The following is a 23,773-nucleotide window of genomic DNA, read 5'->3' on the forward strand; positions in this document are numbered from 1 at the left end:
AAAAGCACAATAATATATTATGTAATCTAAAGTATTCAGAATATGTTACTCTCATTGAGTAACGTAATGGAATACATTACAAAATACATTTTGGGGCCTGTATTCTGTAGTGGAATACATTTTAAAAGTAACCTTCCCAACACTGATAACTTGCATAGTTCATATTTCTGTATAGCTTTAATATTTATATCCTGTTCAAAGCCTGCACATAGCTTGTACACTCACTACAGCCTGTACATACTTATGGTTATAGCATATTCATAACATACCTTCATACCGTGTACATTGTAACATGCCCATAATAGACCCATATTTTGTACCCTCATACCTATAACAGACCCATTTCTGTATCTGTATATCTATATTATTGCTAATATATATTTTGTAATATATCTATATTATGGCTAAAGCAGTAGGCAGCAGGTGAAGTGTCTTGCCCAAGGACACAACGACCGAGACTGACCGAGCCAGGGCTCGAACCGGCGACCTTCCGGTTACAAGACGAACTGCCAACTCTTTTAGCCACGATCGCCCTATATATGTGGTTGGGGTGAGAGAAGGAAGACAGGATAAAAGACATGCTGTGGAAGAGAGACAGAGATTAATAACAAGTTTGATTCAGTGCAGAGAGGTCTATTAACACATAAGGAGTGAATCTAATAAAAGATATGGACACCTCTTCCATCACTGTTATATATCTGTCTTCTGTCATGCACATACCCACTATACACACTTGTAAAGTCCAATTAGAAATCTGGTTTCTCACAAATACTGTAGAGAAATCCACCTGGGAAATCAGATTTCTTTAATCCTCTATTTCCATTACGGTAACAAGGTTTGTTGTTTACGTGGCAGGAATACGCTGGAAAGCTGGAGTAGTCCGGTTCCTTAAGGGCATGTAAATACAGCGAATGTTAGTCTGATCAATAATGTTGATTGACGGATGTTTGTTGAACAATTTGACCAGCTGAAACAAAGCACATTTGGTCACTGCTGGGACATTTAAGATTCTCATCAAATTCCAGAAATCAATCAGGAAGCCTGCAATCAATGCAGCACGCCGACGATCCAGAACAGTGGAATTGCCCTTTAATGGATCTGGACCCTAATTCATTGTGGCAGCGGCAAATGGACGGGCAGGTCTGATTGTCTCTCAGCACACAGCTGGCCTTCACCAGCACACACACACACACAAACACACACAGCTACATACACCTTGTCTGAAAGCATTCGTTTCTGGATAGATTGATTAGCATGCTGGAGCACATCTGAGCTCTCTGATGAAATAGAGGAGGATCACATTGGGAAAGCTGCTGTTCAGTTAATGAGACAATTGATCAGCGAAACCTGTTTCAGGCTGCGGCTCAATCCTGACACGTTTCACCTCCCATATGTTTAAACTGTTAAGCACATTAAGAAGAAGGCATTATTGAAAGGCTGTTTAGGAGTCTGTGAGCATCCTGCTGTGTTTCAGAAGCTGGATTTTTGTTTTTTTTAATGTGAAGTTAGGAGAGCACAGGCAATGCTTAAATACCTCTACATTTGTCTGTTTAGTCACAATAATGCTGGCTTTAGTCTGAGCAGGCACAGCTGCTCACTCTGTGCCTGGTGATGTCTACAAAATCCATCCAACCTCCATTATCATTCCCATCCCTAAAAAGACTGGCGTAGACAGCCTCAGTGAATACAGACCTACAGCCCTCCCGTCTGTAGTCATGTAAGTTTTGAGCAGGTAACCTCTCAGCACATCGGAGACTGCCTATCCCTACTTTACACTCTGTACACATATGACTGCACACAACCAACCCATCCAACCAACATTATTGTCAAGTATGCCGATAACACCATCGGCTGGCTAGGCTCAACTCTGATGGAGATGAGACAGCGTACAGGGTGGAGGTAGAGAACGTGCTGCTGGTGCTCATAAAACAACCTGAAGCTGAATATCCTTAAAACAAAACAACTCATAATGGACTTCAGCAGGCACAGACAGGTCCACTCCCCTCATTATAAATAGAGAATGGGTAGTATCTGTCTCCACCTTCCAATTGCTGGGCACCCACATATCTGCCAACCTCACCTGGACCCACACCACCATCGCCCTGGTAAAGAAGGCCCAGCAGCAGCTGCGCTTCCTCCGTATCCCGAGGAAGAATAACCTGGACCAGAAGCTGCTGCTGGCCTTCTACCACTCCTCAGTGGAGGGCGTGCTCTCCTCCTGCCTGGTGTTTGGTACTCAGGGGCCACGACTGAGAACAGGAAGGCTGTGCAGAGGGTCATTAACACCGGCTGCCCTCTGCCACCCCTGGCAGACAGGATCACCAGATCCTGCTTTCTCAGGAAAACCAGGGCCATCACAGGTGACCCCTACACCCTGCCCACCACCCGTTGGACTGGCTGCCCCCTGCACCTCCAGACTCATTAACAGCTTCTTTCCCCTGGCCATTCAGACTATTAAACATTATCCCCCCACACTCCACCCGTACCCACTCGCCTCATCAATCTGAGCCATGGTCTGAGTAACCCTCATCACTCAGGCCACTCACATACAGACTCTATACTCAGACACGTCTGTTCTTTGCACTACTTCCAAGCACTTTGCAACGACTTCTCTTGTTTTGTATATACTTCTAATGTTTGTTTTTTATTGACTACTATTTATATGTTATTCTGGCACAGTTGGTGTGGAGCACTCAGTTTTTTTTGTACAGGTACTATGACAATAAAGGGCTATTCTATTCTATTCTATTCTATTTAAGGTGGAGACTGTCCTGACACCAAAGAACCAATCAGCAGGCAAAGTGGTAAACATAGCCGGTAGTGATTAAGTCACACAGAGAGGTTAACAAGCAGTTTTAAGCTGTCAAACAGAATTAGAAGTTCTTATTTGGGCCAAAATAAAAAATTTTGCTATTAATATAATTTTTATGTTGCAGTGGCTGGTGACATTATGGCTCTCTCCCCATTTATTTGAACAAGGGCTTCAAAATAACCTCCCTGATTCTAATATGGCTGTCATGTTGCAGACCTGCTGCCCTTAGCTTTGATGGAAAGCATCTTTGAGATGTTGGAATTGATGTTTTACAGCATGTAGCGGTCGGTAGTTAACGTGAAGGGGACCAGATAACAGAAAAAACAATCACAACAGACTTCAGTCGTTTCCCAGAGCTCTGAATATATTTCTCTTTATAAATACCAAGGTTCAACACACATGAACATCGCAGCCCCCCAAAAAAACTCCTTAAATAGGCACCTCAGACATGGCGAGTGTGTGCTTCACTTTAGCAAGGGAAATGCTACCCTGCACCCTCACACAGTGAAATAAGATTTTTTTCTATTTCCACATTACCTCACTTAAACCCCCATCCCTACCCCCAAATGCAATACTGTGCAAAGGTCATGAGCCACCATCCCCTTGTATTTGCTACCTTTCTTTGCTCTAAAAAAATGCATATAGTAAAAACTCTAATTTGCTGACTGAACCAGTAACACAAGAGACACCCTGGGCTGATGTTTACATTTTTAGTGTCTGAATTTCTCTAATAACATCAAATATTGTAGATGGCAACATCAGAGCAGGCTCATGTAGGCTGACTCGTTGTCTCATTATACTGAGAGATGAAGAGCAGATATCTAGTATGAGATGTGATGTTACTGCAGATTTGTCCTGCTTGCTTCTCTGCTGTTTACCTCAAATTAATCTAGAGGAAATGACCCAGGCCAGACACAAAGTCTGGCAAAAATCCAATTTGGATTTTACTTTTAACAGTTTCTGTCATTATGTTTAATAAATGTCCAGTGTTGGGAAGGTTACTTTTAAAATGTATTCCACTACAGAATACATGCCCCAAAATGTATTCTGTAACGTATTCCGTTACGCTACTCAATGACAGTATTCTGAATACTTTGGATTACTTAATATATTATCATGCTTTTTACAACTACGTGAATGTACTATTGCTGTGATTTATTACTGTTACTGAAGGTCCGAACCGTAGTAAAGGGACCTCTGGCTAATACGTCGGGTTCCGTGTAGGGCTGTAGCCGAAAAATAGCTTTACTTTGTTGTGTGGAGAGGCGTTGAAAGGCTGCTCCAACGGAACATTGTTTCGGAGGAAAACACGAACACGGTGTACAGTCGAGTCTTAATAGCTTACTTACAACTGGGCTCGTCAGGCACTCTTCTTGGCTGCAGTGGTTATTATTATATTTACATGCGTCCAGCTCCCGTTTCTGCTCGATGACAGCTCATACTTTTCCACTCGCCTTTTTCTCTCCTTTTTCTCCCTCCTCACGCTCACAGACACATAACGGGTATGGCAGTCCATTCTCCCTGCAGCACGGACTACACTGCCCATGATGCTACATTCTTTAGAGCTGTAGCATTCTGTCAGCATTCAGCTTAGCACAACAACAACAACAACAAAAAGGCGTTCTCTCACCCAGGAAACACGCAGAGAGAGCGTCACCCTGTAACCATGGCAACCGTAACACTACCGCCTGGAACAACAGAACATAGCTGTCAAACAAAACCCAAACAGTCCTGACCCGCCTCAATATGAAACAGGAAAGTACCGCCGTGTAATCCATTTATTTCAACAAAGTAACTGTATTCTAAATACCACCTTTTTAAGCGGTACCTGTAACGGAATACAGTTACTCATATTTTGTATTTTAAATACGTAACGGCGGTACATGTATTCCGTTACTCCCCAACACTGTAAATGTCTTACAGGCGTATAACTCCTGCTTTGCTTGCAGCAGCAGCAGAGTTAACAGGGTTTCAGAGCCGCAGCAAAAAGCTGAAATATCAGTGATTTACAGGGCAGCAGTTAATGAAACGGTGAGGCTGCTCCAGGTAGATCAGATATAGCCTGCAGGTGACTATACTTGATTTATTAACTCACGATGCTCACTGGTAATCACAAATATGGATATTGACCACCTTCTTCACAATACTCAGACACAATGAGTAACAGCTGGGATCAGCAGGGACACTGATTGGATGAAACACTCCAGGTTCATGAGGCCAAATTCAATTAAAGGTGCTTGACTTAACTAATACTTATGTCAGCATCGAAATGAAGATCCTTATAGGATCAGTTTAGCCTGTGCTGGTATAAATCACTCATTTGTCTTCACAAAGCAAGGTCCTCACAAAGTTGAGAACATGAAATTGTCCAAAATGTCTTCGCTAAAGCACAAAGAGTTCCTTTCACCTGAACTAACTCCCGAAAAACACCCCCACACCATAATCCCCCCTCCACCAAACTCTACACTTGGCACAGTGCAGTCAGAGAAGTACTGTTCCCGTGGCAACCGTCAAACCCAGACTCGTCCATGAGATTGGCAGATGGAGAAGCATGATTGGTCACTCCAGAACATGCTGCTGCTGCTCTAGGGTCCAGTGGTGGTGTGCTTTGCACCACTGCATCAAAACTTTGCATTGAACTTGGTGATGTAAGGCTTAGATGCAGCTGGTCGCCATGGAAACACACTATTCTTGAGTTAATCTGAAGGCCATGTGAAGTTTGTAGGTCTGTAGCCTGCATCCACTTTGTTATAATCCCTCTAATACTTAGTAGAATTTTTAGAAGTGAGGAAATTTCACAACTGGACCTGTTGCACAGGTGTCATCCATAGTATCACACTAGAACTCATTGAGGTCCCAAGAGCAGCCATTCTTTCAGGTATTTGCAGAAGCAGCCTGCATGCCTAGCTGCTTGATTTTATACACCTGTAAACATGGAACTGACTGGAACACCTGAATTCAATGATTTGGACGAGTGAGTGAATAATTTTGGCTGTTAGTGTATTTATGCTGTTATGATTCATGAGAAGGATACAAACTCTTTTTTTTCAATTATATTTTTATTGAAGAAAAAAAAGGGACTTGTTACAATAAAGTGCATTGACATTATTTAGTCAAAAAAAAAGAGAAAAGGAAAAAAAAAACAAAAAAACAAAACCCTTTTTCTTAGTCCTTTTGTTTTACATTCTGATAGCAAAAAAGATAAAATTAACTCATTGGCTTGACAATGTGTCAAGCCAATGAGTCAGCAACCAAGCCCAAGTACAAATTTACAAAATTGATGTCAAATTTTATCTTAAAAATCTCACACAAAGTTTTATGGATTCCCAGCCAGTAATTTTTTAAGTTAGGGCAGTCCCAAAAGATATGATAATGATGTGCCTCTTCTGATCCACATCTTCTCCAGCATTCTGCTGTCCCATTTTTATATTTAGTTTGATGGGGGGTTTTGAAAAATCTAATAATGTTCTTCCAACAGTGGTCTCTCCAAGATAAAGAACTTGTTGAGTACCAATGAAAATGACAAATCCTCTCCCAGTTCTCGTTTTGTTATACCCATCCCCGATTCCAATTCCCATTTAATCTTAACATTTTGAGTAGTATCCTTCCTTGCTTGAAGGAGCACATCATATAGTTTGGAGATTGGCTTTCTATCATATGCTAATTTAACTATCTTAAAAATTTCTGACTCAACCATATTTGGGTTTGGGATATTGCAGTGTTTATTAAAGTAATCCCTCATTTGAAGAAACCTGAAGAAATCTACTTGTCTTAAGCCATTTCTTATTTGTAAAGACTGGAAACTCTGTAGTGTCCCTTTATGTGTGAAGGAATGGAATGTTGTTAGTCCACTCTCTATCCAGGACTGAAATCTATTATCACTTTCATTTGGTTTAAAATCTGTGTCATAAGCACACCATCTAAATACTTTTAGTATTCGTTCACTACCACATATTTTAGTCACTTTATTCCATATTTTTAAAGTGTGGCTAATCCATGGTCCTTTATCTTCTAAACGGTCTGCCAATTTTTTATCCACAATTGAGGCTTGTAGTTGGAATTTAGGGGTTGTATTGAATTCTATGGATTTCCACTTAGCTTTCAAATTCGGGTTACACCATTGCAGCAGGGGGATGACCTGAGATGCATAATAGTAGTATTGTAAGCATGGGAGCATTGCCCCTCCTTTTGCCTTGCTTAACTGTAAAGATCTAAATTTAATTCTTGGTTTTTTCCCATGCCAAATAAAGCGCGAAATCCATTTGTCCCATTCCCCAAACTGTGTTTGGGGAATGGGACTAATACATGTTTGTTACTCTTGTAACAAACATGTATTGTTACTCTTGTTTTGCTATATTTCTTTGTATGTGTGAAAACCTTTACAACAGTACCTGTTGCATATGGATGCCTCTTAGTATCTCACAGATATAACAAATTGAACTTATAAAATATAAACATATATGAACTATATATATCAAAATGACCTGGTTAAGGTTACAGAACGCCTGCTCGGGTTAAAATATCTTGATTATCTTCATGTTAAACACTGTGGTGGGAGACAAAAGACACACAACATCAAATTCGCAAACCTTTAAGTTTCAGTGGTGACACTTCACCACATTGTCTTCTTTGCACAGAAACCTTAAAGGTTTCTAAAAGACTTTAGTGAATGAAGCATTAAAACATTTTCCAGCAAATATTTCTGAATATAAAATAAAAGGTTAATTTAATGCCAGCACAGGCGAGGCAGCAGAGGGCAGCCACTCCACAGGAAGGTTTTTGGGCACATTTCTCATGTGGGGTTGAACCAAATTAAAAGAAATCAAAGCAAGACAGCAGGGTTCCCGTTGACATCCCCGCCAAGACGACAGGAAGCTGCGAGGGGAAAACAACCTGCAGCCTGCTGCTCTCAGGCTCTGGGGACCGGGAGTGACCAGCTGCCACCAGCCTGGGCTGAGGGCCTTACATTTTTGCTCACACTGTGAACGTATGTCAGGGTGGAGGAAGATAAAGCAGTCACAGGAGGAAAAGACAGGAAGACACTTCTGCTGTCAGCTGATGTCTGTTTTACACTCGGCAGTGTTATACCTTATAACAATGGCCTAATTAAAAAATAAAAGGTCTCATAATGTAGAAATAAAAATGAACTATTTAGGAATAGTGGACATGTAATAAAAGCAGTGAATCAGTCTTTGACTTGAAGGCAAAAGCGAATTGATTTTCTTGGCTTGAGTGTGTCTGTGTACTTATACAGGGTACAGGTGCAGCTCCTCTTATCTGGTACACCTACCTGGTGTATACCTACAGGCTACAGGAAGGATATGATGAGTCAACATCCAGTGTCTAAAGTCAAATAAAAATAATGAAGCTTAATAAACTAACGCACACCTCCGAGGCTTTCATCATTTTCATATTTGAACTATAATCACAAGTTCAGCTATCAGAGCTCAAAACAAAAGACTTATAGACAGAGAGCAGCTTTAATATCAAAACACTTTATTTTACATACAAACAGTATCTTACAGCACATTTTTATTCATGTACACAAATGAGGAATGGAGTTAAGAGTTTGTAAAGGAAGCGCTAGGAAAGCAGCACCATCTGCTGGTGGGAGAAGGCTACTGCTGCTTTAGGATCTCTACTTCCATCCTTGGCAGGTTTCGCTCACAGAGTTCAAGCTAAACAAGTCTGAACGCAGAAATGACCTCAGGAGTCGTTGGGGAGGCCAAACAGTTTGACGGTGCCCGCCTCCCGGTTGTTGTCGTACTTGCCCTCCTTGTCATCGCAGGCGTAGGCCAGCAGGGGCCTCTTTGGGTGCCAGGCGACTGTGAAGGTTGGAGAGTCACACTGAACTTCCCAAAGCTTCTCTCCTACAACACGAGGAGAAGACGGAGAATGTGTTTAATGCTTAGTAAAAAAATATATATATTTCAAATTTACAGCTCCAAACTGTCTCACTGACCCGTTTCCACCTCAGCGATGTCTATGAAGTGATCCTCGGAGGCCGAGGCTAGCATCTTGCCATCGTGGCTGAAGCTCAGAGTCCTCACTGGCCAGTCCAGTCTGCACCGTCAGAGCGATAAAAGAAAGAAACTCTCTGAGATCCAGAATAACCTTAGAGTCATAACGGCACATTTCTATTCCACGATAAAGATGTGATCCATGATGTGTTTTTATTTATTTTTTTAAAAGACCATTACTGTAATTATCTCATGAAACCTAAAACTCTGAAAATAAACAGTCTCTGACCTGGAGAAGCAGCGGACACACACCAGCTCCTCCACGTCCCACAGGCTGACCAACGCATCAGCACTTCCTGTGGCAAAGTACTTCCCTGTGGGGTCAAACTTGATGCAGATGCAGTTGGACGGGTGGGCATTGATAGACTGGATGGGCTTCAACTCTGGATAACTGCGAACAAACCCAGGTGTTTCAGAGGAGTCCACGTGGCTCGCGCACAGGTCAGGAAAAACGTGAGTCAGTGTAAAATACCTTCAGACCTTTAGTTATTGTTGACCTGCAGTGTTTGCGTGTTCATTTTCAAAGACAGAATTAGGAGCAGATAGAAAAGTTCCTCTGTTTTCTAATAATGCAAAAACACATTTTAAAGCCAAATCACAATGAAGTGGCGACCATTCCAGCCAGCTCTGGGATCAGCTTGTTGACATTTTCTCACCTTGATTTGAAACAAGAAAAATCAAACTTCCCAACCTTTAGTTGTACACTTTCAGTCAGCAGCTAGCCTGTGTTGGTGTGTGAGAAGCGACGGAGAACATGACGCTCAGCTTTTCATGAACGAACGTGAGCAGAAATCTGCTCCGTACCTCAGAATATTGATGCAGCCGTTTCCGTTGGTGAGGAAGAACATGTCGTTGTCGTTGTTCCACGAGATCTCATTCACCTCAAACTTGAACTGCTCTTCTGCCTTGGAGCGGTGCGTCTTGGCATCGATGAAAGTCACCACGTCATCTTTGTTCCCCACGGCAATGGTTTGACCATCCGGGCTCCAGCAGATGTTGATGTTTTCACCTTTAGACAAAGATTCAGTTTTGATGACACAGTGATGAGCGAGGTTTAAAGAAGGGTCATGACTCCTGTACGGGTGGGCATTTTGAATGACCGATACAAAAGTGCCCGCTATCATCCCAGCAGACTTTCCTCAGACGGTGAGACTATTGTATCTTTGAATAACCAGAAGGTTTTTTTTATTCATTTAAATTTTTGGGGGCTGACCAGCTGCACAGAGACGTTGTTTGTTCAAAGAACTGGTTACAACTCGCTGTCTAATGTAACCATGAATGAAGGAATAATTGTATTTTACTATCCTGTACTTATGACTTCATAATCTGGGAAGCTCGACTCACTAAACATCTTTGCCGCTTTACTGAAGTCTATAACTCACAATGGTTTATGTCAGTGTCTTTTCAAGAGTCTCTTCACCATCTAGTCAAAGTAAGCAGCGCTGCAGCTAAGAGCGCAGGTAGCTCATTCAGCATTAATGCAAGCTGTGTGTTTAGAGGATAACATCAGACAAACAAGCCTTACAGAAGTCTGTATGACAATTATTTTTAATGAGATTTGAAGGATGTTCAAATTACAGAAGCTTCCCGGGAGAAACCACCTGGGAAAAATGAATCAGCAGGTACGGACTCATGAATTCACCATGAACAGGTGACTCTGTAACATTCTGATTAACAAATTTGGATGATGTCATCATACTCTGACTGTTTGCTATTTTCATGATTTTGTTTCATGCTGAACGAACATCCGGTTTAAAGAAGTGGAATCTTTCAAAGCCTTTGAGCATAAGCACTCAAAAATACTTAGGATTACTTTTAATCTTAATCTAAAATCTTCAACTGTCAATAGTAAATGCCCAATTACAATCAAATCAGAGTCTACAATGTTAACAAACTGACATAAATATACAGATGGGGTCATAAAGGATCCCAGTCAGTTACCTGAATCAGTCAGCTTTTATCAGCTACAATAACTCCCAAAGAGAAAATGCAGGCAAACAGCAGCAACCTGAGGTCAGTACTAGCTGCTGACTCTGTTCGCCACAAAAACCAAGAGCTTACCCTTCGTGTTGACGGTGGCGATGCATTTGGTGGTGCGTACATCCCAGATGCGGATGGTTTTGTCTCCGGACGCCGTGACAAACAGATCCGGGTTGGTGGGATGCCAGCAGAGCTGATCCACGCTGTCACTGTGACCTCTGTAGTTGTTCTCTTTCACCTGCAGACAAACATCACATGTATCAGGCATCCATCGTGTGCCACTTTACAGAGCACATCCACAAGAAACCTGGGCTGCAGACGGAGCTTATAGGTTTCTGCTTAATGACGTAAATTCCTAAATAACTACAAGGCTGTTCAGTTAGTGGCAGTTATTGAGTGATGGGGATTATCCAGGGGGCCGTGTTTTTTGTGACAGTCGGTTCTCTAACGTCCAACATTCATTCATTCACGGTAGCGCGCTAACCAGGCTAACGCTAGCATACTAGCAACATGCCGCTATGTGACTCACCAAACGGTCCTTTTCCAGCACGAAGACGCTCGCTGTTTTATCAAAGGACCCGGAGGCCAGCCTCCTGCCATCACAGCTCCACGCCACCGAGTGAACTTTAGCCGTATGAGCGGCGAATTCGCGGCTTTTGTTGTTATTTTTAAAGCTCTCCTGCATCTCTTGGAAATACTGCGACGCCATCTTGGATTCCTACGTAACAACAGTGGCCGCCGACAGTAAGTGGGTTTAAGGGAGCCTGCGCGCCATCTGGTGGTTCGGAGGGGACCGACACTTGTTTACTTTGCTCAGACGGTTAACTTTATAAAAGGCCCTGTAACCGTCCTGTAACATAAATACATTCAGAAAACAACAGTAGAAAAGAAGTATGTGTAAATCCATCTTATCTGTATTTTTTAATGCAAGGAATAAAATATTTAAATCGTTCTAAATACCAAATGAAATGGCCTTATTATTGCAGGATATTGCTCATAAGAATGATTAATCAGTCAAATTAGAAACAGAAAAGTTAAAGTTATCCATTTAAAAGAATATATAAGAAATCTCAAACTGTGACATCATTTATTTGAATTGATATGCATTTTCTAACAACTAAAACCAACACAAGAAAAACATAAAGCCAGACTTCACCTTGAAGAAACTTCAGCTGCATAAACCTTATGAATGAATTTAAACAGGTTTCGTTGAGCTTTGGGGAAATGGGCTATTTAAGAAATTTAGAATGAGCATCATCCATCATTTACAAACTGTCAGATCCTCGTTTCTGTATGACGAAAATTACTTCAGCTTCATTGTATTGTTTCTATCATTATTAATAATGTGGAATGCATAACATGACACAACCCATGCACAACACACTGCATGTTTAATCAGTCAAATTAGAAACAGTCTGGTTTGCAGCCTATGTGCATTTAATGTGCTACAGCTGATAGAGTTTTATCATACAGTTTAAAGTGGGTTAATCTATACATCAAAGTTTTTTTGTGACTATTTGTGGAAGAACTGGAAAGAAGTGGTACGATCTGCTTTTGGTAAATCATTGTGAAATATTTTGCTTTTATTTTCTTCAATTTTTTCCTTCCTTTTGTAAATTCATGCAGAAAAAAATGCTTTACTATCTCTCATTTTCTAAAGAAAATGTTCTTTGCACATAGGCCTACGTGAACATCAACAGCGTGATAGGTTTGAGTACAAAAATAAATCCACTGATTGTGCAGGGGGAGATTTTTATGCCCTTTGAACTTTACATCATCTTTTCTGACATATATCACATGTTGGTCTATGACTTTAAGATTCAGTGGCAGTAACGCTGTCACTCAAAGTAATGCTATATGTTCATATTACCACACATGTGATCTTTGACTCGGCACACATTCATTATATCTTTCAATGTTGTAACCAATACAAGTTTCCAAATTCATTGTTGAAATAAAGACAGAAATCTCTCGTTTTATTTGAATTCCAATTTATTTAAAGTGATGTTTAAAAAAAACCAACACTCCATTTATATCTCAAACACACACAATATCTAGTCACCCCATCTCTGTCAAATATGGTATATCCCTCGATTAAGAAGCCACTTGGTTACCAACTAAGCAATCGATGCGAGGACCCAAAACCTGCACCATCTGCAGGGGGACTCCCTTGCCATCCGGAGGCCTGTGCAAGGCCTCAATATGCATAATATTCAGGCCTGAGGCAGCTTCTGATGTCGAGTGTGTGGTCCTTTTGCACTAGAGTAAAACACACCGAATGGACGGAACAAAATGCACTTTTTAAATGTGATTCTGTGTTTTAAGAAAAGATGACAAGCAGTGAAAGCGTCACATAAATGTGCCTTGCGTCTTTGCATACTCGTAAAAAAATGTTTTAATGTTGCGGGCACGTGCCAGGAAAGCGATGTAAAGACAGCAAGCCCTACAAAATAAAAGTCAAGTGTTGTGGTGAGGAACGAGGGCGGTGTTTCAGGACACGTGCACACAGGTCTCTGGACTCAGTGCTGATTCAGTGGAGGAAGACATCTCGTCTCTGGTGGACTATGACACGATCTCATGAGTTTTCACGCCACAGACTATAACTCAGGATGTTGAGGTTTAGATGCAGGTGTATGGAGAGGTAGAAAAAGTACACAAGCACCCTAATTCCTCCAAAGCACTTCTATTCTTAGCTCATTTTTCCTCATCGTTTTCTCACTGAGGCCCCTAAAGTAGGTTTGATGAAGGTCTGACCCATGGACCCTGAGAACATTTCTGTGACATGTATCGTTAAAAAGCTTGTGTCGTGTTCCTCTAAACCTGAAATATCAGTCACATGTCACTTCTGTGTTTCCCCCCTTCTCACCTTGCATCACTTATGACGACACACCTGGACTGAAAGGTGTGAGAAGGCAGGAAGCGTTTGTTTTTTTTAAACCCTGTCTATAAAAATGACTCCCAGGTGTTTTCAACAGCCCGAGCTCATACTCAGGTAAACGCCTGGACAGGTGGAGCTGCAGGCAGCTGCAGGAAGCTGAAAGCAGCACAACAAAACTAAACTGTTCATTTACTTCATCTGGAACTTTCTGAAACATCCAATGCTTTCATCATTGACTACAACATGTCTGAAAAGAAGCTTCGATTTTAACATCCCCACATTACCAAAAAACACGCTTTTAAAACTGCAATCATCTGTCTGTTGGTACATTTGGTATTGCTTGGTTTGCCGGAGAACACAGCAGAATCTGTGGTGCACATCTCAAAAGCAACCCATGACAAAGTGTTTCGTTTGTTTGAAAGCAGCAGAAGAAGAGCGTTTCTCCACTATTTGCAACTGCAGGTCATAAACAGAGAAAAACCAGTTATGCTCTCGCCGCTGAGGATGCCAGCTGCAGCACAGGTCTAACTTAACCAGGAGAAAAATTACAGGACGTGGAGGCAAGGCAGGAGAAGCCAGAGAATTGGGCTCTATAACAGTACAGCGCATTCCTGCTGATGACACAAAGTGACGCTGAGCAGAATCTTTGTGCATCAAATAGAACTAAATCAACCTAAAGCTTTGCAGTCTTTATACAAGTCAAAGTGTCTGAAGAAAACTGAGTATCTGTGCAAAAATAGTGCAGCTTCCCTTGTACAGTGCAGCCCATACTTCCTCCTGGATCCACAGGTTTATGTTCAAAAATCATCAGAGAAGCGAGCGGCCGATAAAAGCCGTTGTAGAAAAGTCAACAGTGCACTAATGCTGTTCTTTTGGCTCCTTTGAGACTTTTTGGTGTTTTTAGAAGTAGCTACAAAAATCCGAGTGTCAGTTTTATTGAATGTGAGCACGTTAGCCTCATGTGGTACGTATGGAGCAGCAGATACAGTCGGTCTTTGTGCAGCTGGAGTTTCTACAATGGCTGATCACCGCCCCTTATCTGAGCCCTGCTTTTTTCATAAAGTCACCAGTGCATTAGCTCTTACTGCTCTATTACCTGCGCATCTTCATCCGAGCGAGTTGTTAGTCGGTTAGTGTAAATCCAAAAAAAGCATAAATACAAAAGTACAACAAAGTCAACGTTTCCATTTTTGATCTGACACAGTAAACAAAAGGCAAACACTCTGCAAATCATCTGATCTCATCACTCTTTTGTCAATAAACGCACAAACCGAAGATACTCAGAGTCCATCCTAGCACTCTGCGTCTGCGCTGCCGTTGATTGAGCTGTCGCAGAGGGCGGCGTCTGCATCATCACCGGGCACTGCATGGTCGACTCCGTTTGACTTGATTTGATCCTCCTTGACACTGTGGAGCAGAGACAGCAAGCAACATGTAAGAGACCGAGAACAGCCGAGACGCAGCGATCACTGTAATCTGTGGAGACCAGGTCAGCATCAACCTTGTGCTGGAACCTGGACTCTAAAACTGCAGCTAACTACATAGCCTCCTTCTTGACTGCATGACTTCAAATATTCTTTTCTGTTTGTTTTACACATGCAAAGGTTTTTAGATTAGATACATGAACTTCCAGGGATACTGATGGTGTCTCCACCCGGGTCAGAAAGTATTAGGACAGGATGGAGGGCATGCTTGTGATGAGTGTTGCTCCACCTGTTTATGCAGCCGTTGCTGACTGGAGACTCGGCTGTTTCTTTCTCAGATAGAGAGCTGCAGGACCTCCTCTCCTTGCCCGTGTCCGAGCTCTTCCTCCGGGCTACGACCGGCCCCGAGCCCGACCCCCGTCTCTCTGGGCTAAGCCTGGGCCCTGCTGGGTCAGACGGGGCACTCAGCCCGCCGGGCCCTTCTGGATCTTTGCCGGAGTCGCTGCTGGTTCGCCTTCCATTCAGGCTGTCAGAAGATGAGACGTGGCTCATACGGCCCTCATCTGGTTATCAAAGAGACAGACAAAAACCAAAAAGCAGGTTTTTACATGAGTCTGTCTTAAAAAAATGGTACAGAACTTTTATTTAGAAGAAAGAATGTCAGATGTCTGATAATAGAGGGTAGATGTTAGTTTCATCTGTGGCTTTATATTCTCTGACTGCATGTATTGAATTTCTATTCATCTTTATTTTATTTTTATTTGCTTTTTAACACTGTTTTTGTCCTCCTTGAACTTTTTCTCCTACTCAAACTACATCCTACTGCTTACTGCTCGCTCTTCTTTGTGTCATTGGTTTTTTTTTTTTTAGAAATTAGAAGTTTTGTAGATGAATATTTATCCAGCTCAAATACTCTGCACACTTAAAATCAGAAGGTTGTGGCTCTTTTTGCCAAACGGGTCAATCAATGCGAGGAAAGCAGAGCAGAAGTGTTTGTCCTGTGCGCGAAGTGCGCCCTCTGCTGGACACAAACTGACACAGCAGTTTGGAAAGACTTTTGTTCATTAAGCTTTTATTAAGATCTTATATTCATATTATCCTGATTATACTTAAATACTTTTACTTCAGTAAAAAACAACAATAGTAGAACTTTTAGTGACAGTATCCTGACCAACACTATGGCAGCTCTTTGAGGTCCTTGTTGGCACTTTTGATAATGATTTTCAATATTTCTAAAGACTAAATGTTTTATTGTATGTAATTAATGAAAATAGCTGCTGACGCAACGCTGATGAGCTGCTTGGTGACAGGTTGCTACCTCCTGAGCCGGCCTCGCCCGCCTTGTTGCGTCGGCGTCTCAGGATGACCTCCAGCTCGCTGTCCTTCTTTCCGGGAGGTGACGGTCCCGACTCCTGCGAGCCTCGGCTGGGGCTCCTCTTCACCGTCTCCTGGAGGAGTACACACATTACTGCAGGAAGTATAGTTTTTTAATCTGAAAACAAATTGTTTCCAACCAGCGATGCTACAACTGATCCTACTGCACAATCCTAACTGTCAGGTCCAGAAAACATAAATACTACATTTAGACATTGTTACAGTGTCAGTCAGCTGAACCTGAGACCTCTGTGCTAGTCACAGGTTGCCTTTAACAAAAACTTTGTTTGAGCACCAGAGTGTTCATAAGTGCACCCGGCACGATCAGGTGGTGGGGGAAGATGCTCCAGTCTCGACGCACCCAAACGTGTCGTGAGGGTGTGCTGGAAACACGAGGCTGAGACATTGAGTCAGAGTGGATCACACAACTGCTCAGAGCTACAACCTCCTTGGTGGGCTGTTTAGTGTCCCTCCCATTTGAGTGGGAGGGCTGAATGTATTGAATGACACGAGGTCTGTCTCTGGGGGAGTTTTGAATTATCCTTCATGCAGTTTCTCATATTTTCACAGTTAACCTGATGTTTTGTGTTGTTTCCGTGTCTGGCCTCCTCTGCTCTTTGTCTGCTCTGAGCAACTTGGTTCAGCGAAACAGAAACCCGGCACTGTTCGCAGAAAACCACGTCCAGATCAATCCTCAAACACCCTGCAGCAGGTCTGATGGAAACAAGCACCATCTTAAGCCTGGCGTATTCGTGGGGTCAGAGCTTACGATGCGCACCGCCCACCAGGGGGCAATTCACTTATTTCTCCTCTTGACATCTCCAGTGTACACAGGAAGATCCATGCAGTTTGTCTGAATATTCTCTTTTCACATTTAACAACATTTAACACGCTGCAGTAAAGCCAACATAAGCCCGTTTTACCAGGATGCCTTTCAGTTCCTCCATGGCGCTCTCCTGCTGTTTCTCCTCACAGGTTGGAGGCTGCTGGAGCAAAAACAGAAACATCACACTTGACCTTCATGACCTTCATGTTCCACCGACAGATCTGTGCAGCATCACTAGCAGAGAATCATGGAAAAGGGGAAGAAGCTTCTAGTAACTGAGCAGGCACATGGTGTCCGGGCCATGAAGTGCTTAACAATGGACGTTAAAGTGACATGTTTTAGTGACTGGAAGAGGACCTGCAGTGTGTGTGTGTGTGTGTGTGTGTGTGTGTGTTAGTCTCTCTGGAAAGCCCAGAGAGCAACTGTGACTTGACTCACTTTTACTGCTATCCTCTGCAGCAGCACAAAGAAGAAGAAACATGGAGAGGAAAGAGAGGACAGCAATCAGGCAGAGTGCTTTCAGACTGCACGAGAAAAAACAGCCCTGAAAGTATTAACAGACACCCGGATTCATTTTCACATGAACAACAGAGCTGAGATAAAACAGGAAGGATGAATCAGGAAGTACAGATTGATTTTTTACAGCTCATATTTGTGACATTTAATCTCTTACTCTTGTTGAAGGTAAAAAAAAAATCAATGGAAGCTGACAACAAAAGAACCCGTTTGACAATTAGTTTAAAATGGTGATGAGCAAATGCGTCTTCTTATAGAGTGTATGCTTCACTCACATTCTGGAGCATTAAAATACACTATAGTAAATACTGTGATCTTTTTTTGTTACATATTAAAGTGAGCAGGAAATGATAAAAAAAAATGAACGATCCGATTATATGTGGTTCCTGTCAGAGACTTCACCTCACAGCCTTTACCAGCTGATAGATCAAGCTCAGGTGTTTCTACATCCATTTATATATTTGGGAATCAATGGAGGTGTGTCAGTGTTTCTAAAAATACCCACAGAGACAAAAGCCCCAACAACAATGACCCAAGCTTCGTCGTTGGCTTCATATAAGACTAAAGAAGAGACACACAAAGGACACAAAACAACAACAAAGAGAAGAAAACAAGTGACAGAAACGGAGGCAGGTCGACCGCAAAGACACACAAACGCCTGTTATTCCTGACAGGTGACGCATGTCTGTGCCTCGTCATGCTGGAAATGCAGCTCAGCACATTTACTGGTTTAAACTGGAGTTCACATCTGCACTCGTAACTCCAGTCGTGTCCTTGTTTTTCAAATTTAGCTGTGAAAAAAAAGGGTTAGGGTTACGCCTCTCAGCGTGCAGTGCTCCGTCTCACCTTGGTGTCCTGACTCTTGACGGGCCGCAGGACGACGCCATGTTTGATCCGCTCCATCATCTCGTTCACCGCCTTCACTTTCACGTCATCCACACCTTCAGCAGCAGCTGGACAGCCAGAGGGAGACAAACCCAAATTACACCTACTGGATTAACGTAGCGTTATCATTTATTTCTGAGGCTGGCTTTGGCTGAGAACACGCTGCTGACCATAACAATCATGATAAATAATAACAACAACATTCTGTCTATCAATACATGAATATAAAACAGTGTGGTGAAACCCACCAGGAGGCTGCTCAGCCTTCACGGAGGCTTTGGAACCTTTGGAAGATTTCCTCATGATGGCTATCAGAGAGCTGAAGAAACAGGCAAAATGATTCAAAATGAAAAACCAAGAAACAAAAGAAAAATCATGAGGTCAGACTTATGTGCAAATAGTCAAATTTACTTCCTATTACAGCTTCAGCGACATGTTTATCTCACATATGAAAGAAAATCCATATCAGCTTTTTATCAGATTGTTGTTACTCTCAGTATCAGATACGGGAAAATAAATACGTGATTTTAAGTCCTTCTCTTAATATTTATTTATTTATTCATGTGTTTGCCCTCACTGGCAGCCAGACTTTCTGATTGGCCGAGACAAACGCTGGTCTCTCACCTGAGGGGGTTACATCTGGAGGGCGGAGGCGGAGGTGGAGGGGGAGGGGGAGGAGGAGGGGGTGGCGGTGGCTGTGGAGGAGGGGCGGGAGGCGGCGCGACCCCAGGTGCAGGAGGAGGAGGGTCTGTGCTGGTTGTCATGGCGATTTTTTTCTGGGCCTCCTGGAGCTCGTGAACTGGAGAGGAGAAAACGTGAGCGGTTAAAAATCCTCTCAGCTGCTGGAATGATGATTTTCTTTCATTGAAGCTCCTTCCTAAACTCAGAGAGCAGGATCTGGTCCTGTTTTTAACCGTTGTCATTGGTTGCTAGTTTTAGCCCTGACATCATGTGACCCCTTTACGAGTATCAGACAGTGTTGTGAGGCTGGAGTCATCCTGTTTCTTTCTGCATCAGCAGAGGAATAAACACAGGAGCCACGAAGCACCGAGACCTGTAACCCACTTATTTAATCAGCCGTCGGGTCAGCTGTTTCCTCCTCACATTATACTACAATAGAAAATCACTAAAAACCGTAAAACATTGACTGTACCATGGATATTTTATTTTTACTTAGTTTTGCTTAATGTAAATTATAAATGTAGATTATTTCTCATTAATCAGTCTGCTGCAGTTCGCTTACTTGCTCCTCGTCTGTAGAAGATTCAGGAAAAAGTGCTTGAAAGAGACTCAAAGCTAACATAGAAATTATTGATTACTTTGCTAACTGCATTAGGGACCGAGCAGTTAACCTAACCCTCGGTGGACTCACAGCCGTGTTGACCTGCTGTGAGCTTGAACAGTGATATCATAAAGAGCAGGAATGAGCTGATTAACTCCCAGGATCCTCTCAGCAGGCAGGACTCTCACCCACAGACTGTCCGTCTCTTTCAGCAGCATCCACCTGCTTCTCTACACAGACACAGACAAGCTGCCCGGTGATCCAAAGGAAAGATGGAGGATGAATATAAAAGCCAATCAGGGAGCAGGTCAGACAAAAACACGAGTTAAACCAGACTTAAACAGTTAATATTTGTATTATTGTCTCTCATATTCAGCTTCAGTGAGTTTGTGACATTTTACTTGAATACAAGAATTATCTGAACCTCATCTCATGGCACCTGCTTCTGTGTTTAAAAGCTGTGGGGTCTTTCTCTGTATGTCAGAGTGTGGGACCTGATCGGTGCCTCAGATTACCATTCAGCCTGCCTGCTGCTGTATGTTATTCCCTTTTCCTATTTTAACTAATTTTTTCATCTATAATGTGGAAAACTTTCATTCCAGAAGATCACAGTGGGCACAATTCAGTAAATACAGCCTCCCTTCACCTCCAGTGTTCTATACTAGGCACGCAATGATATTAAAGTTTTAATCAACACATAAGGTCAGCTGACAAAATGAGGAATCTGTGGGTGTGCAGAGTTATTGAGTCCACCCCTGCTAATCCTCTGCATATTCATCAGCACGTCCATTTTATTAGGAACAAAAATGGAAAACAGAAGGTTGAAGCGGTCTGATTCTGGTGCAGCTTGATCTGAGCACTAAAACTGGGTCAATTGACACATGCCACATTGGCTGGAAAAGTATTGGTGCATAAATAACATGTAGCAGCATGAGGCTTCACTGATCCCAGTTTTAACAGGACTCCAGTTTTCATGCGGCTGAAATATTATTCTGTCCTTTGAAAGAAGAGACGCGCCCACAGGTCTGAGAGGAAGTGTTTGTTCTATCTTTAGCTTCATCACGTCTTCCTACAAAAGCAACAATCTACTTCACTGTGTTACACTCAGTTTGTTTAGGCAGACTCTTGCCAGCCAATCAGAGATAGTTTTTTTCTGTTGCTATGCTGTGTGTCTCCTGTCTCCTTTTAATGTTAAACTTCTATTTTAATGCTCACCTGAGGACTTGGTGAAGTGCACCTCCTGTATATATTCTCTATGGGACACTCTTAATGTGTGTGCGTCTCCACCTCCACCCACCTTTTTCCTCCAGCTCCTCGTTCTTCTTCAGTGCCTGCTCCAGTCGTCCCTCCGCCTCCTTCTTGTCCACCTCCAGCAGCTCCAGCTGCCTCTGCAGAGCCTCTAGCTGTGTCTTCACACGGTTCTGCTCCAGCTGTTCCTCCAGGTTCTGCACCTACACACAGGCGTAGCACATGATTCAGAACAAGCTACACAGAAGCACCGTTACCAGACTGAAGGCTTTCCAAGCATGCAGCACTGGATGAAAGGCCATCAGACCCATTAAATCACATGACCACCGCATCTCATCAAGGAATAACTAAAAAGTAAAGGACCAGCTTCACCTATGATACCTGCAGAATGTCACCAACTGTTGAAGCAAAACTAAAAATCTAATTACCTGAGTTATTATACTACATGTACTCTTGCTTTGGATTACTGAGGGTTTTATTCACCTCCCAGCACAAGTCGGCTGTTTTAAAACTCAACCTTTAACAACCTTCTTCTTCTTCCAGCTGCTCCCTTTAGGGGTCGCCACAGCCTCCTCCATCACACCCTATCCCAACATCCTCCTCTGTCACACCAACCCTCTGCATGTCCTCCTTCAGTATTTATTTTTCCTTCAGTCAAGGTCATGATGGGACCGGTGTGAAATATGTTACAAGAAATATGTAGTACTGTAGACTGTGTCATTTCAGACTATGTGCGTATTTTCTGTTTATTGGTATATATTGGACTGTCTGATCAACATGCAAACCAAAGAAGAGTATTAGCAAAGAGCAAGCTTCAGTGCTAAACCGATTTAACTCATTTAAAAATCAAAACAAAAATTCCAAAATGTCCAGAAAAGCAGAATCTCCAGGAAGCACCGAGGCAGGACTACAGAAGGAACTGAGAACAGATGGAGCCAATGAGGGTGGAGAAGATCAGAAAAGGAACTAGAGACAAAATGCAAAGCCCGGAAGTGAAACCACAACAAGACACACAAGAAAAATAATATAAAATTTTAATTTAGATATTTAAACTCTTTCAGCACAGCGGAAATATTTCAGCACAGGCACAGCTCTCACTCACCGCTTTGACTGAGAGTATTATTTAACTGCTCTACATGATTTCACAGGTAAACACAACAAAATCACACCTCTGCTATTATCCTTAACCATGCACGATGATCATATTTGCTTGTTTCAGGATATATTCACACAGCTCCAGCAATAGAAACTCCGCCTTCTTGGCAGTGAAATTACGGCTGCAGAAGAAGAGGCTTCATATTTTACCTTCTGCTGATGCTGCAGTCGCTCCTCCTCCAGGGTTTTGGTGACAGCAGCAACATCTTCAAGGGCTTTGAGCAGCTGAACGCTGGGCTCAGCACTCTGCAGCAGCAGCATGCTTTGCCTGTTGGCCTCCTTCTGCTTCACCAGCATCTGCAGAAAACCGAGGACGATGATGAGGATAATGGGAACAAAGGAAGTTTTAGAAAGAGAGAAGGAAATGCCCGTCTGTGAATCTTTACTCTAAACAAACCATCACAGAATCTGCTTTAATCCCACAGACTGTTCACTTTTCAAATCAGTAAACACCAGATTCAGGACATTTCACCAATATTAACACACACATCAGTTACAAGCACAGAAACACAGTTCACTGTTTATCACTGAAGCTAGCAGCAGCAAAGCTCAGCTTGGATTATCAGAATGAATGACTTTAGAAAACTGTGGGAGTCACAAAGTGCTCTGGACGAAGAGGAGAAACTCTCAAATGCCGATTATGCAAAATATGAAGATTAAGTTCTGCAGCTGTGGTGAGACAGCAGCCGCAGCAGCAAGCATGGCTTTTATGTATTAACGTAGTGAAAGATTAGTCATTGTGTTTGCCAGCTGGAAAACTGGAAGCAGTGTTTGATTCCACCATGAATCATATTTCAAATTTCTGCTCTGCCAAGACAAACAGGAAAAGGCAGATTTTAAGCTTCTTTAGGTGTTTGACTGTACAGCCGCATTTCTGTGACTCGCTCTTTACCTCGTGTGCATAAGTTTCAGCTTTGACTCGGAGGCTCTGCTCCAAGTCGAGCTGCTCCTTCATTCCCTCGTACTCCTGAGCTGCCATCATGGAGACTGCAGAGACAGGGGGGGCATGTTTAGAAAGGCACTGATGTTACGCTAAGGGTTTGGAGTTTTTAGCATAGCAGCATAAATGTGATGCTGAATGAGGTTACTTGTGCTTTTACTCCAGCTCTCTGCTTTGCATTACAGTTTTTTCTGAATGCTTAAACCCTAACTGTGATTCCTGTAGTACAATCTCTAAAACTATTCAGACTTATAGCAAAACCACTCACTGAGTTTGCAAAACTAAAAGCACAAAAACTGCTTTGCACTCAGTTTGCAATTTTGTAACACACACATTGCAAAACTGTAGGCACAATTCACTGCACAACACTCAATTACCAAATTTCCAACACACTCCTAGCAAAAGTATACACATGTATGGCTATCATTAACAC

At 42.5% G+C, this 23,773-nt stretch overlaps 2 protein-coding genes across 2 annotated transcripts in view; both read right to left on the reverse strand.

Annotated features, from left to right (window-relative positions):
* Positions 1–8,291: 8,291 nt before the first annotated feature.
* thoc3 (THO complex 3) lies at positions 8,292–11,571 on the reverse strand. Its single transcript, XM_014330540.2, has 6 exons — positions 11,342–11,571; positions 10,894–11,050; positions 9,637–9,841; positions 9,062–9,223; positions 8,775–8,875; positions 8,292–8,682 (listed from the first exon to the last, which is right to left on the reverse strand). The coding sequence occupies exons 1-6, from the start codon at positions 11,519–11,521 to the stop codon at positions 8,519–8,521; spliced, it is 969 nt and encodes a 322-aa protein (XP_014186026.1). The 5' UTR covers positions 11,522–11,571; the 3' UTR covers positions 8,292–8,518.
* Positions 11,572–12,786: 1,215 nt separating this feature from the next.
* Positions 12,787–23,773, reverse strand: part of shtn3 (shootin 3) — a 33,730-nt gene continuing 22,743 nt past the window's right edge. The window contains exons 9-17 of the mRNA XM_042213319.1: positions 21,295–21,448; positions 19,340–19,514; positions 18,964–19,034; positions 18,677–18,783; positions 17,753–17,767; positions 17,412–17,474; positions 16,433–16,562; positions 15,404–15,677; positions 12,787–15,097 (exon numbers count right to left, since the gene is read on the reverse strand). Coding sequence (XP_042069253.1) covers positions 14,983–15,097; positions 15,404–15,677; positions 16,433–16,562; positions 17,412–17,474; positions 17,753–17,767; positions 18,677–18,783; positions 18,964–19,034; positions 19,340–19,514; positions 21,295–21,448 — 1,104 coding nt within the window. The 3' untranslated portion in view covers positions 12,787–14,982. The remainder of the gene's footprint in view (positions 15,098–15,403; positions 15,678–16,432; positions 16,563–17,411; positions 17,475–17,752; positions 17,768–18,676; positions 18,784–18,963; positions 19,035–19,339; positions 19,515–21,294; positions 21,449–23,773) is intronic.

This window comes from Haplochromis burtoni, unplaced genomic scaffold (genome assembly GCF_018398535.1).
Source record: "Haplochromis burtoni strain Fernald_Lab_line unplaced genomic scaffold, NCSU_Asbu1 Contig_434, whole genome shotgun sequence".
Classification (NCBI taxonomy): Eukaryota; Metazoa; Chordata; class Actinopteri; order Cichliformes; family Cichlidae; genus Haplochromis; species Haplochromis burtoni.

Excerpts from the sequence above, each read along its gene's own strand:
- thoc3 (XM_014330540.2), bottom strand. The coding sequence starts at position 11,521 with ATGGCGTCGCAGTATTTCCAAGAGATGCAGGAGAGCTTTAAAAATAAC. Across the intron at positions 9,842-10,893 it reads CGCCACCGTCAACACGAAGG|GTGAAAACATCAACATCTGC; the intron begins GTAAGCTCTTGG and ends CTTTGTCTAAAG. Across the intron at positions 9,224-9,636 it reads GGCTGCATCAATATTCTGAG|TTATCCAGAGTTGAAGCCCA; the intron begins GTACGGAGCAGA and ends GTTTGTTCGCAG.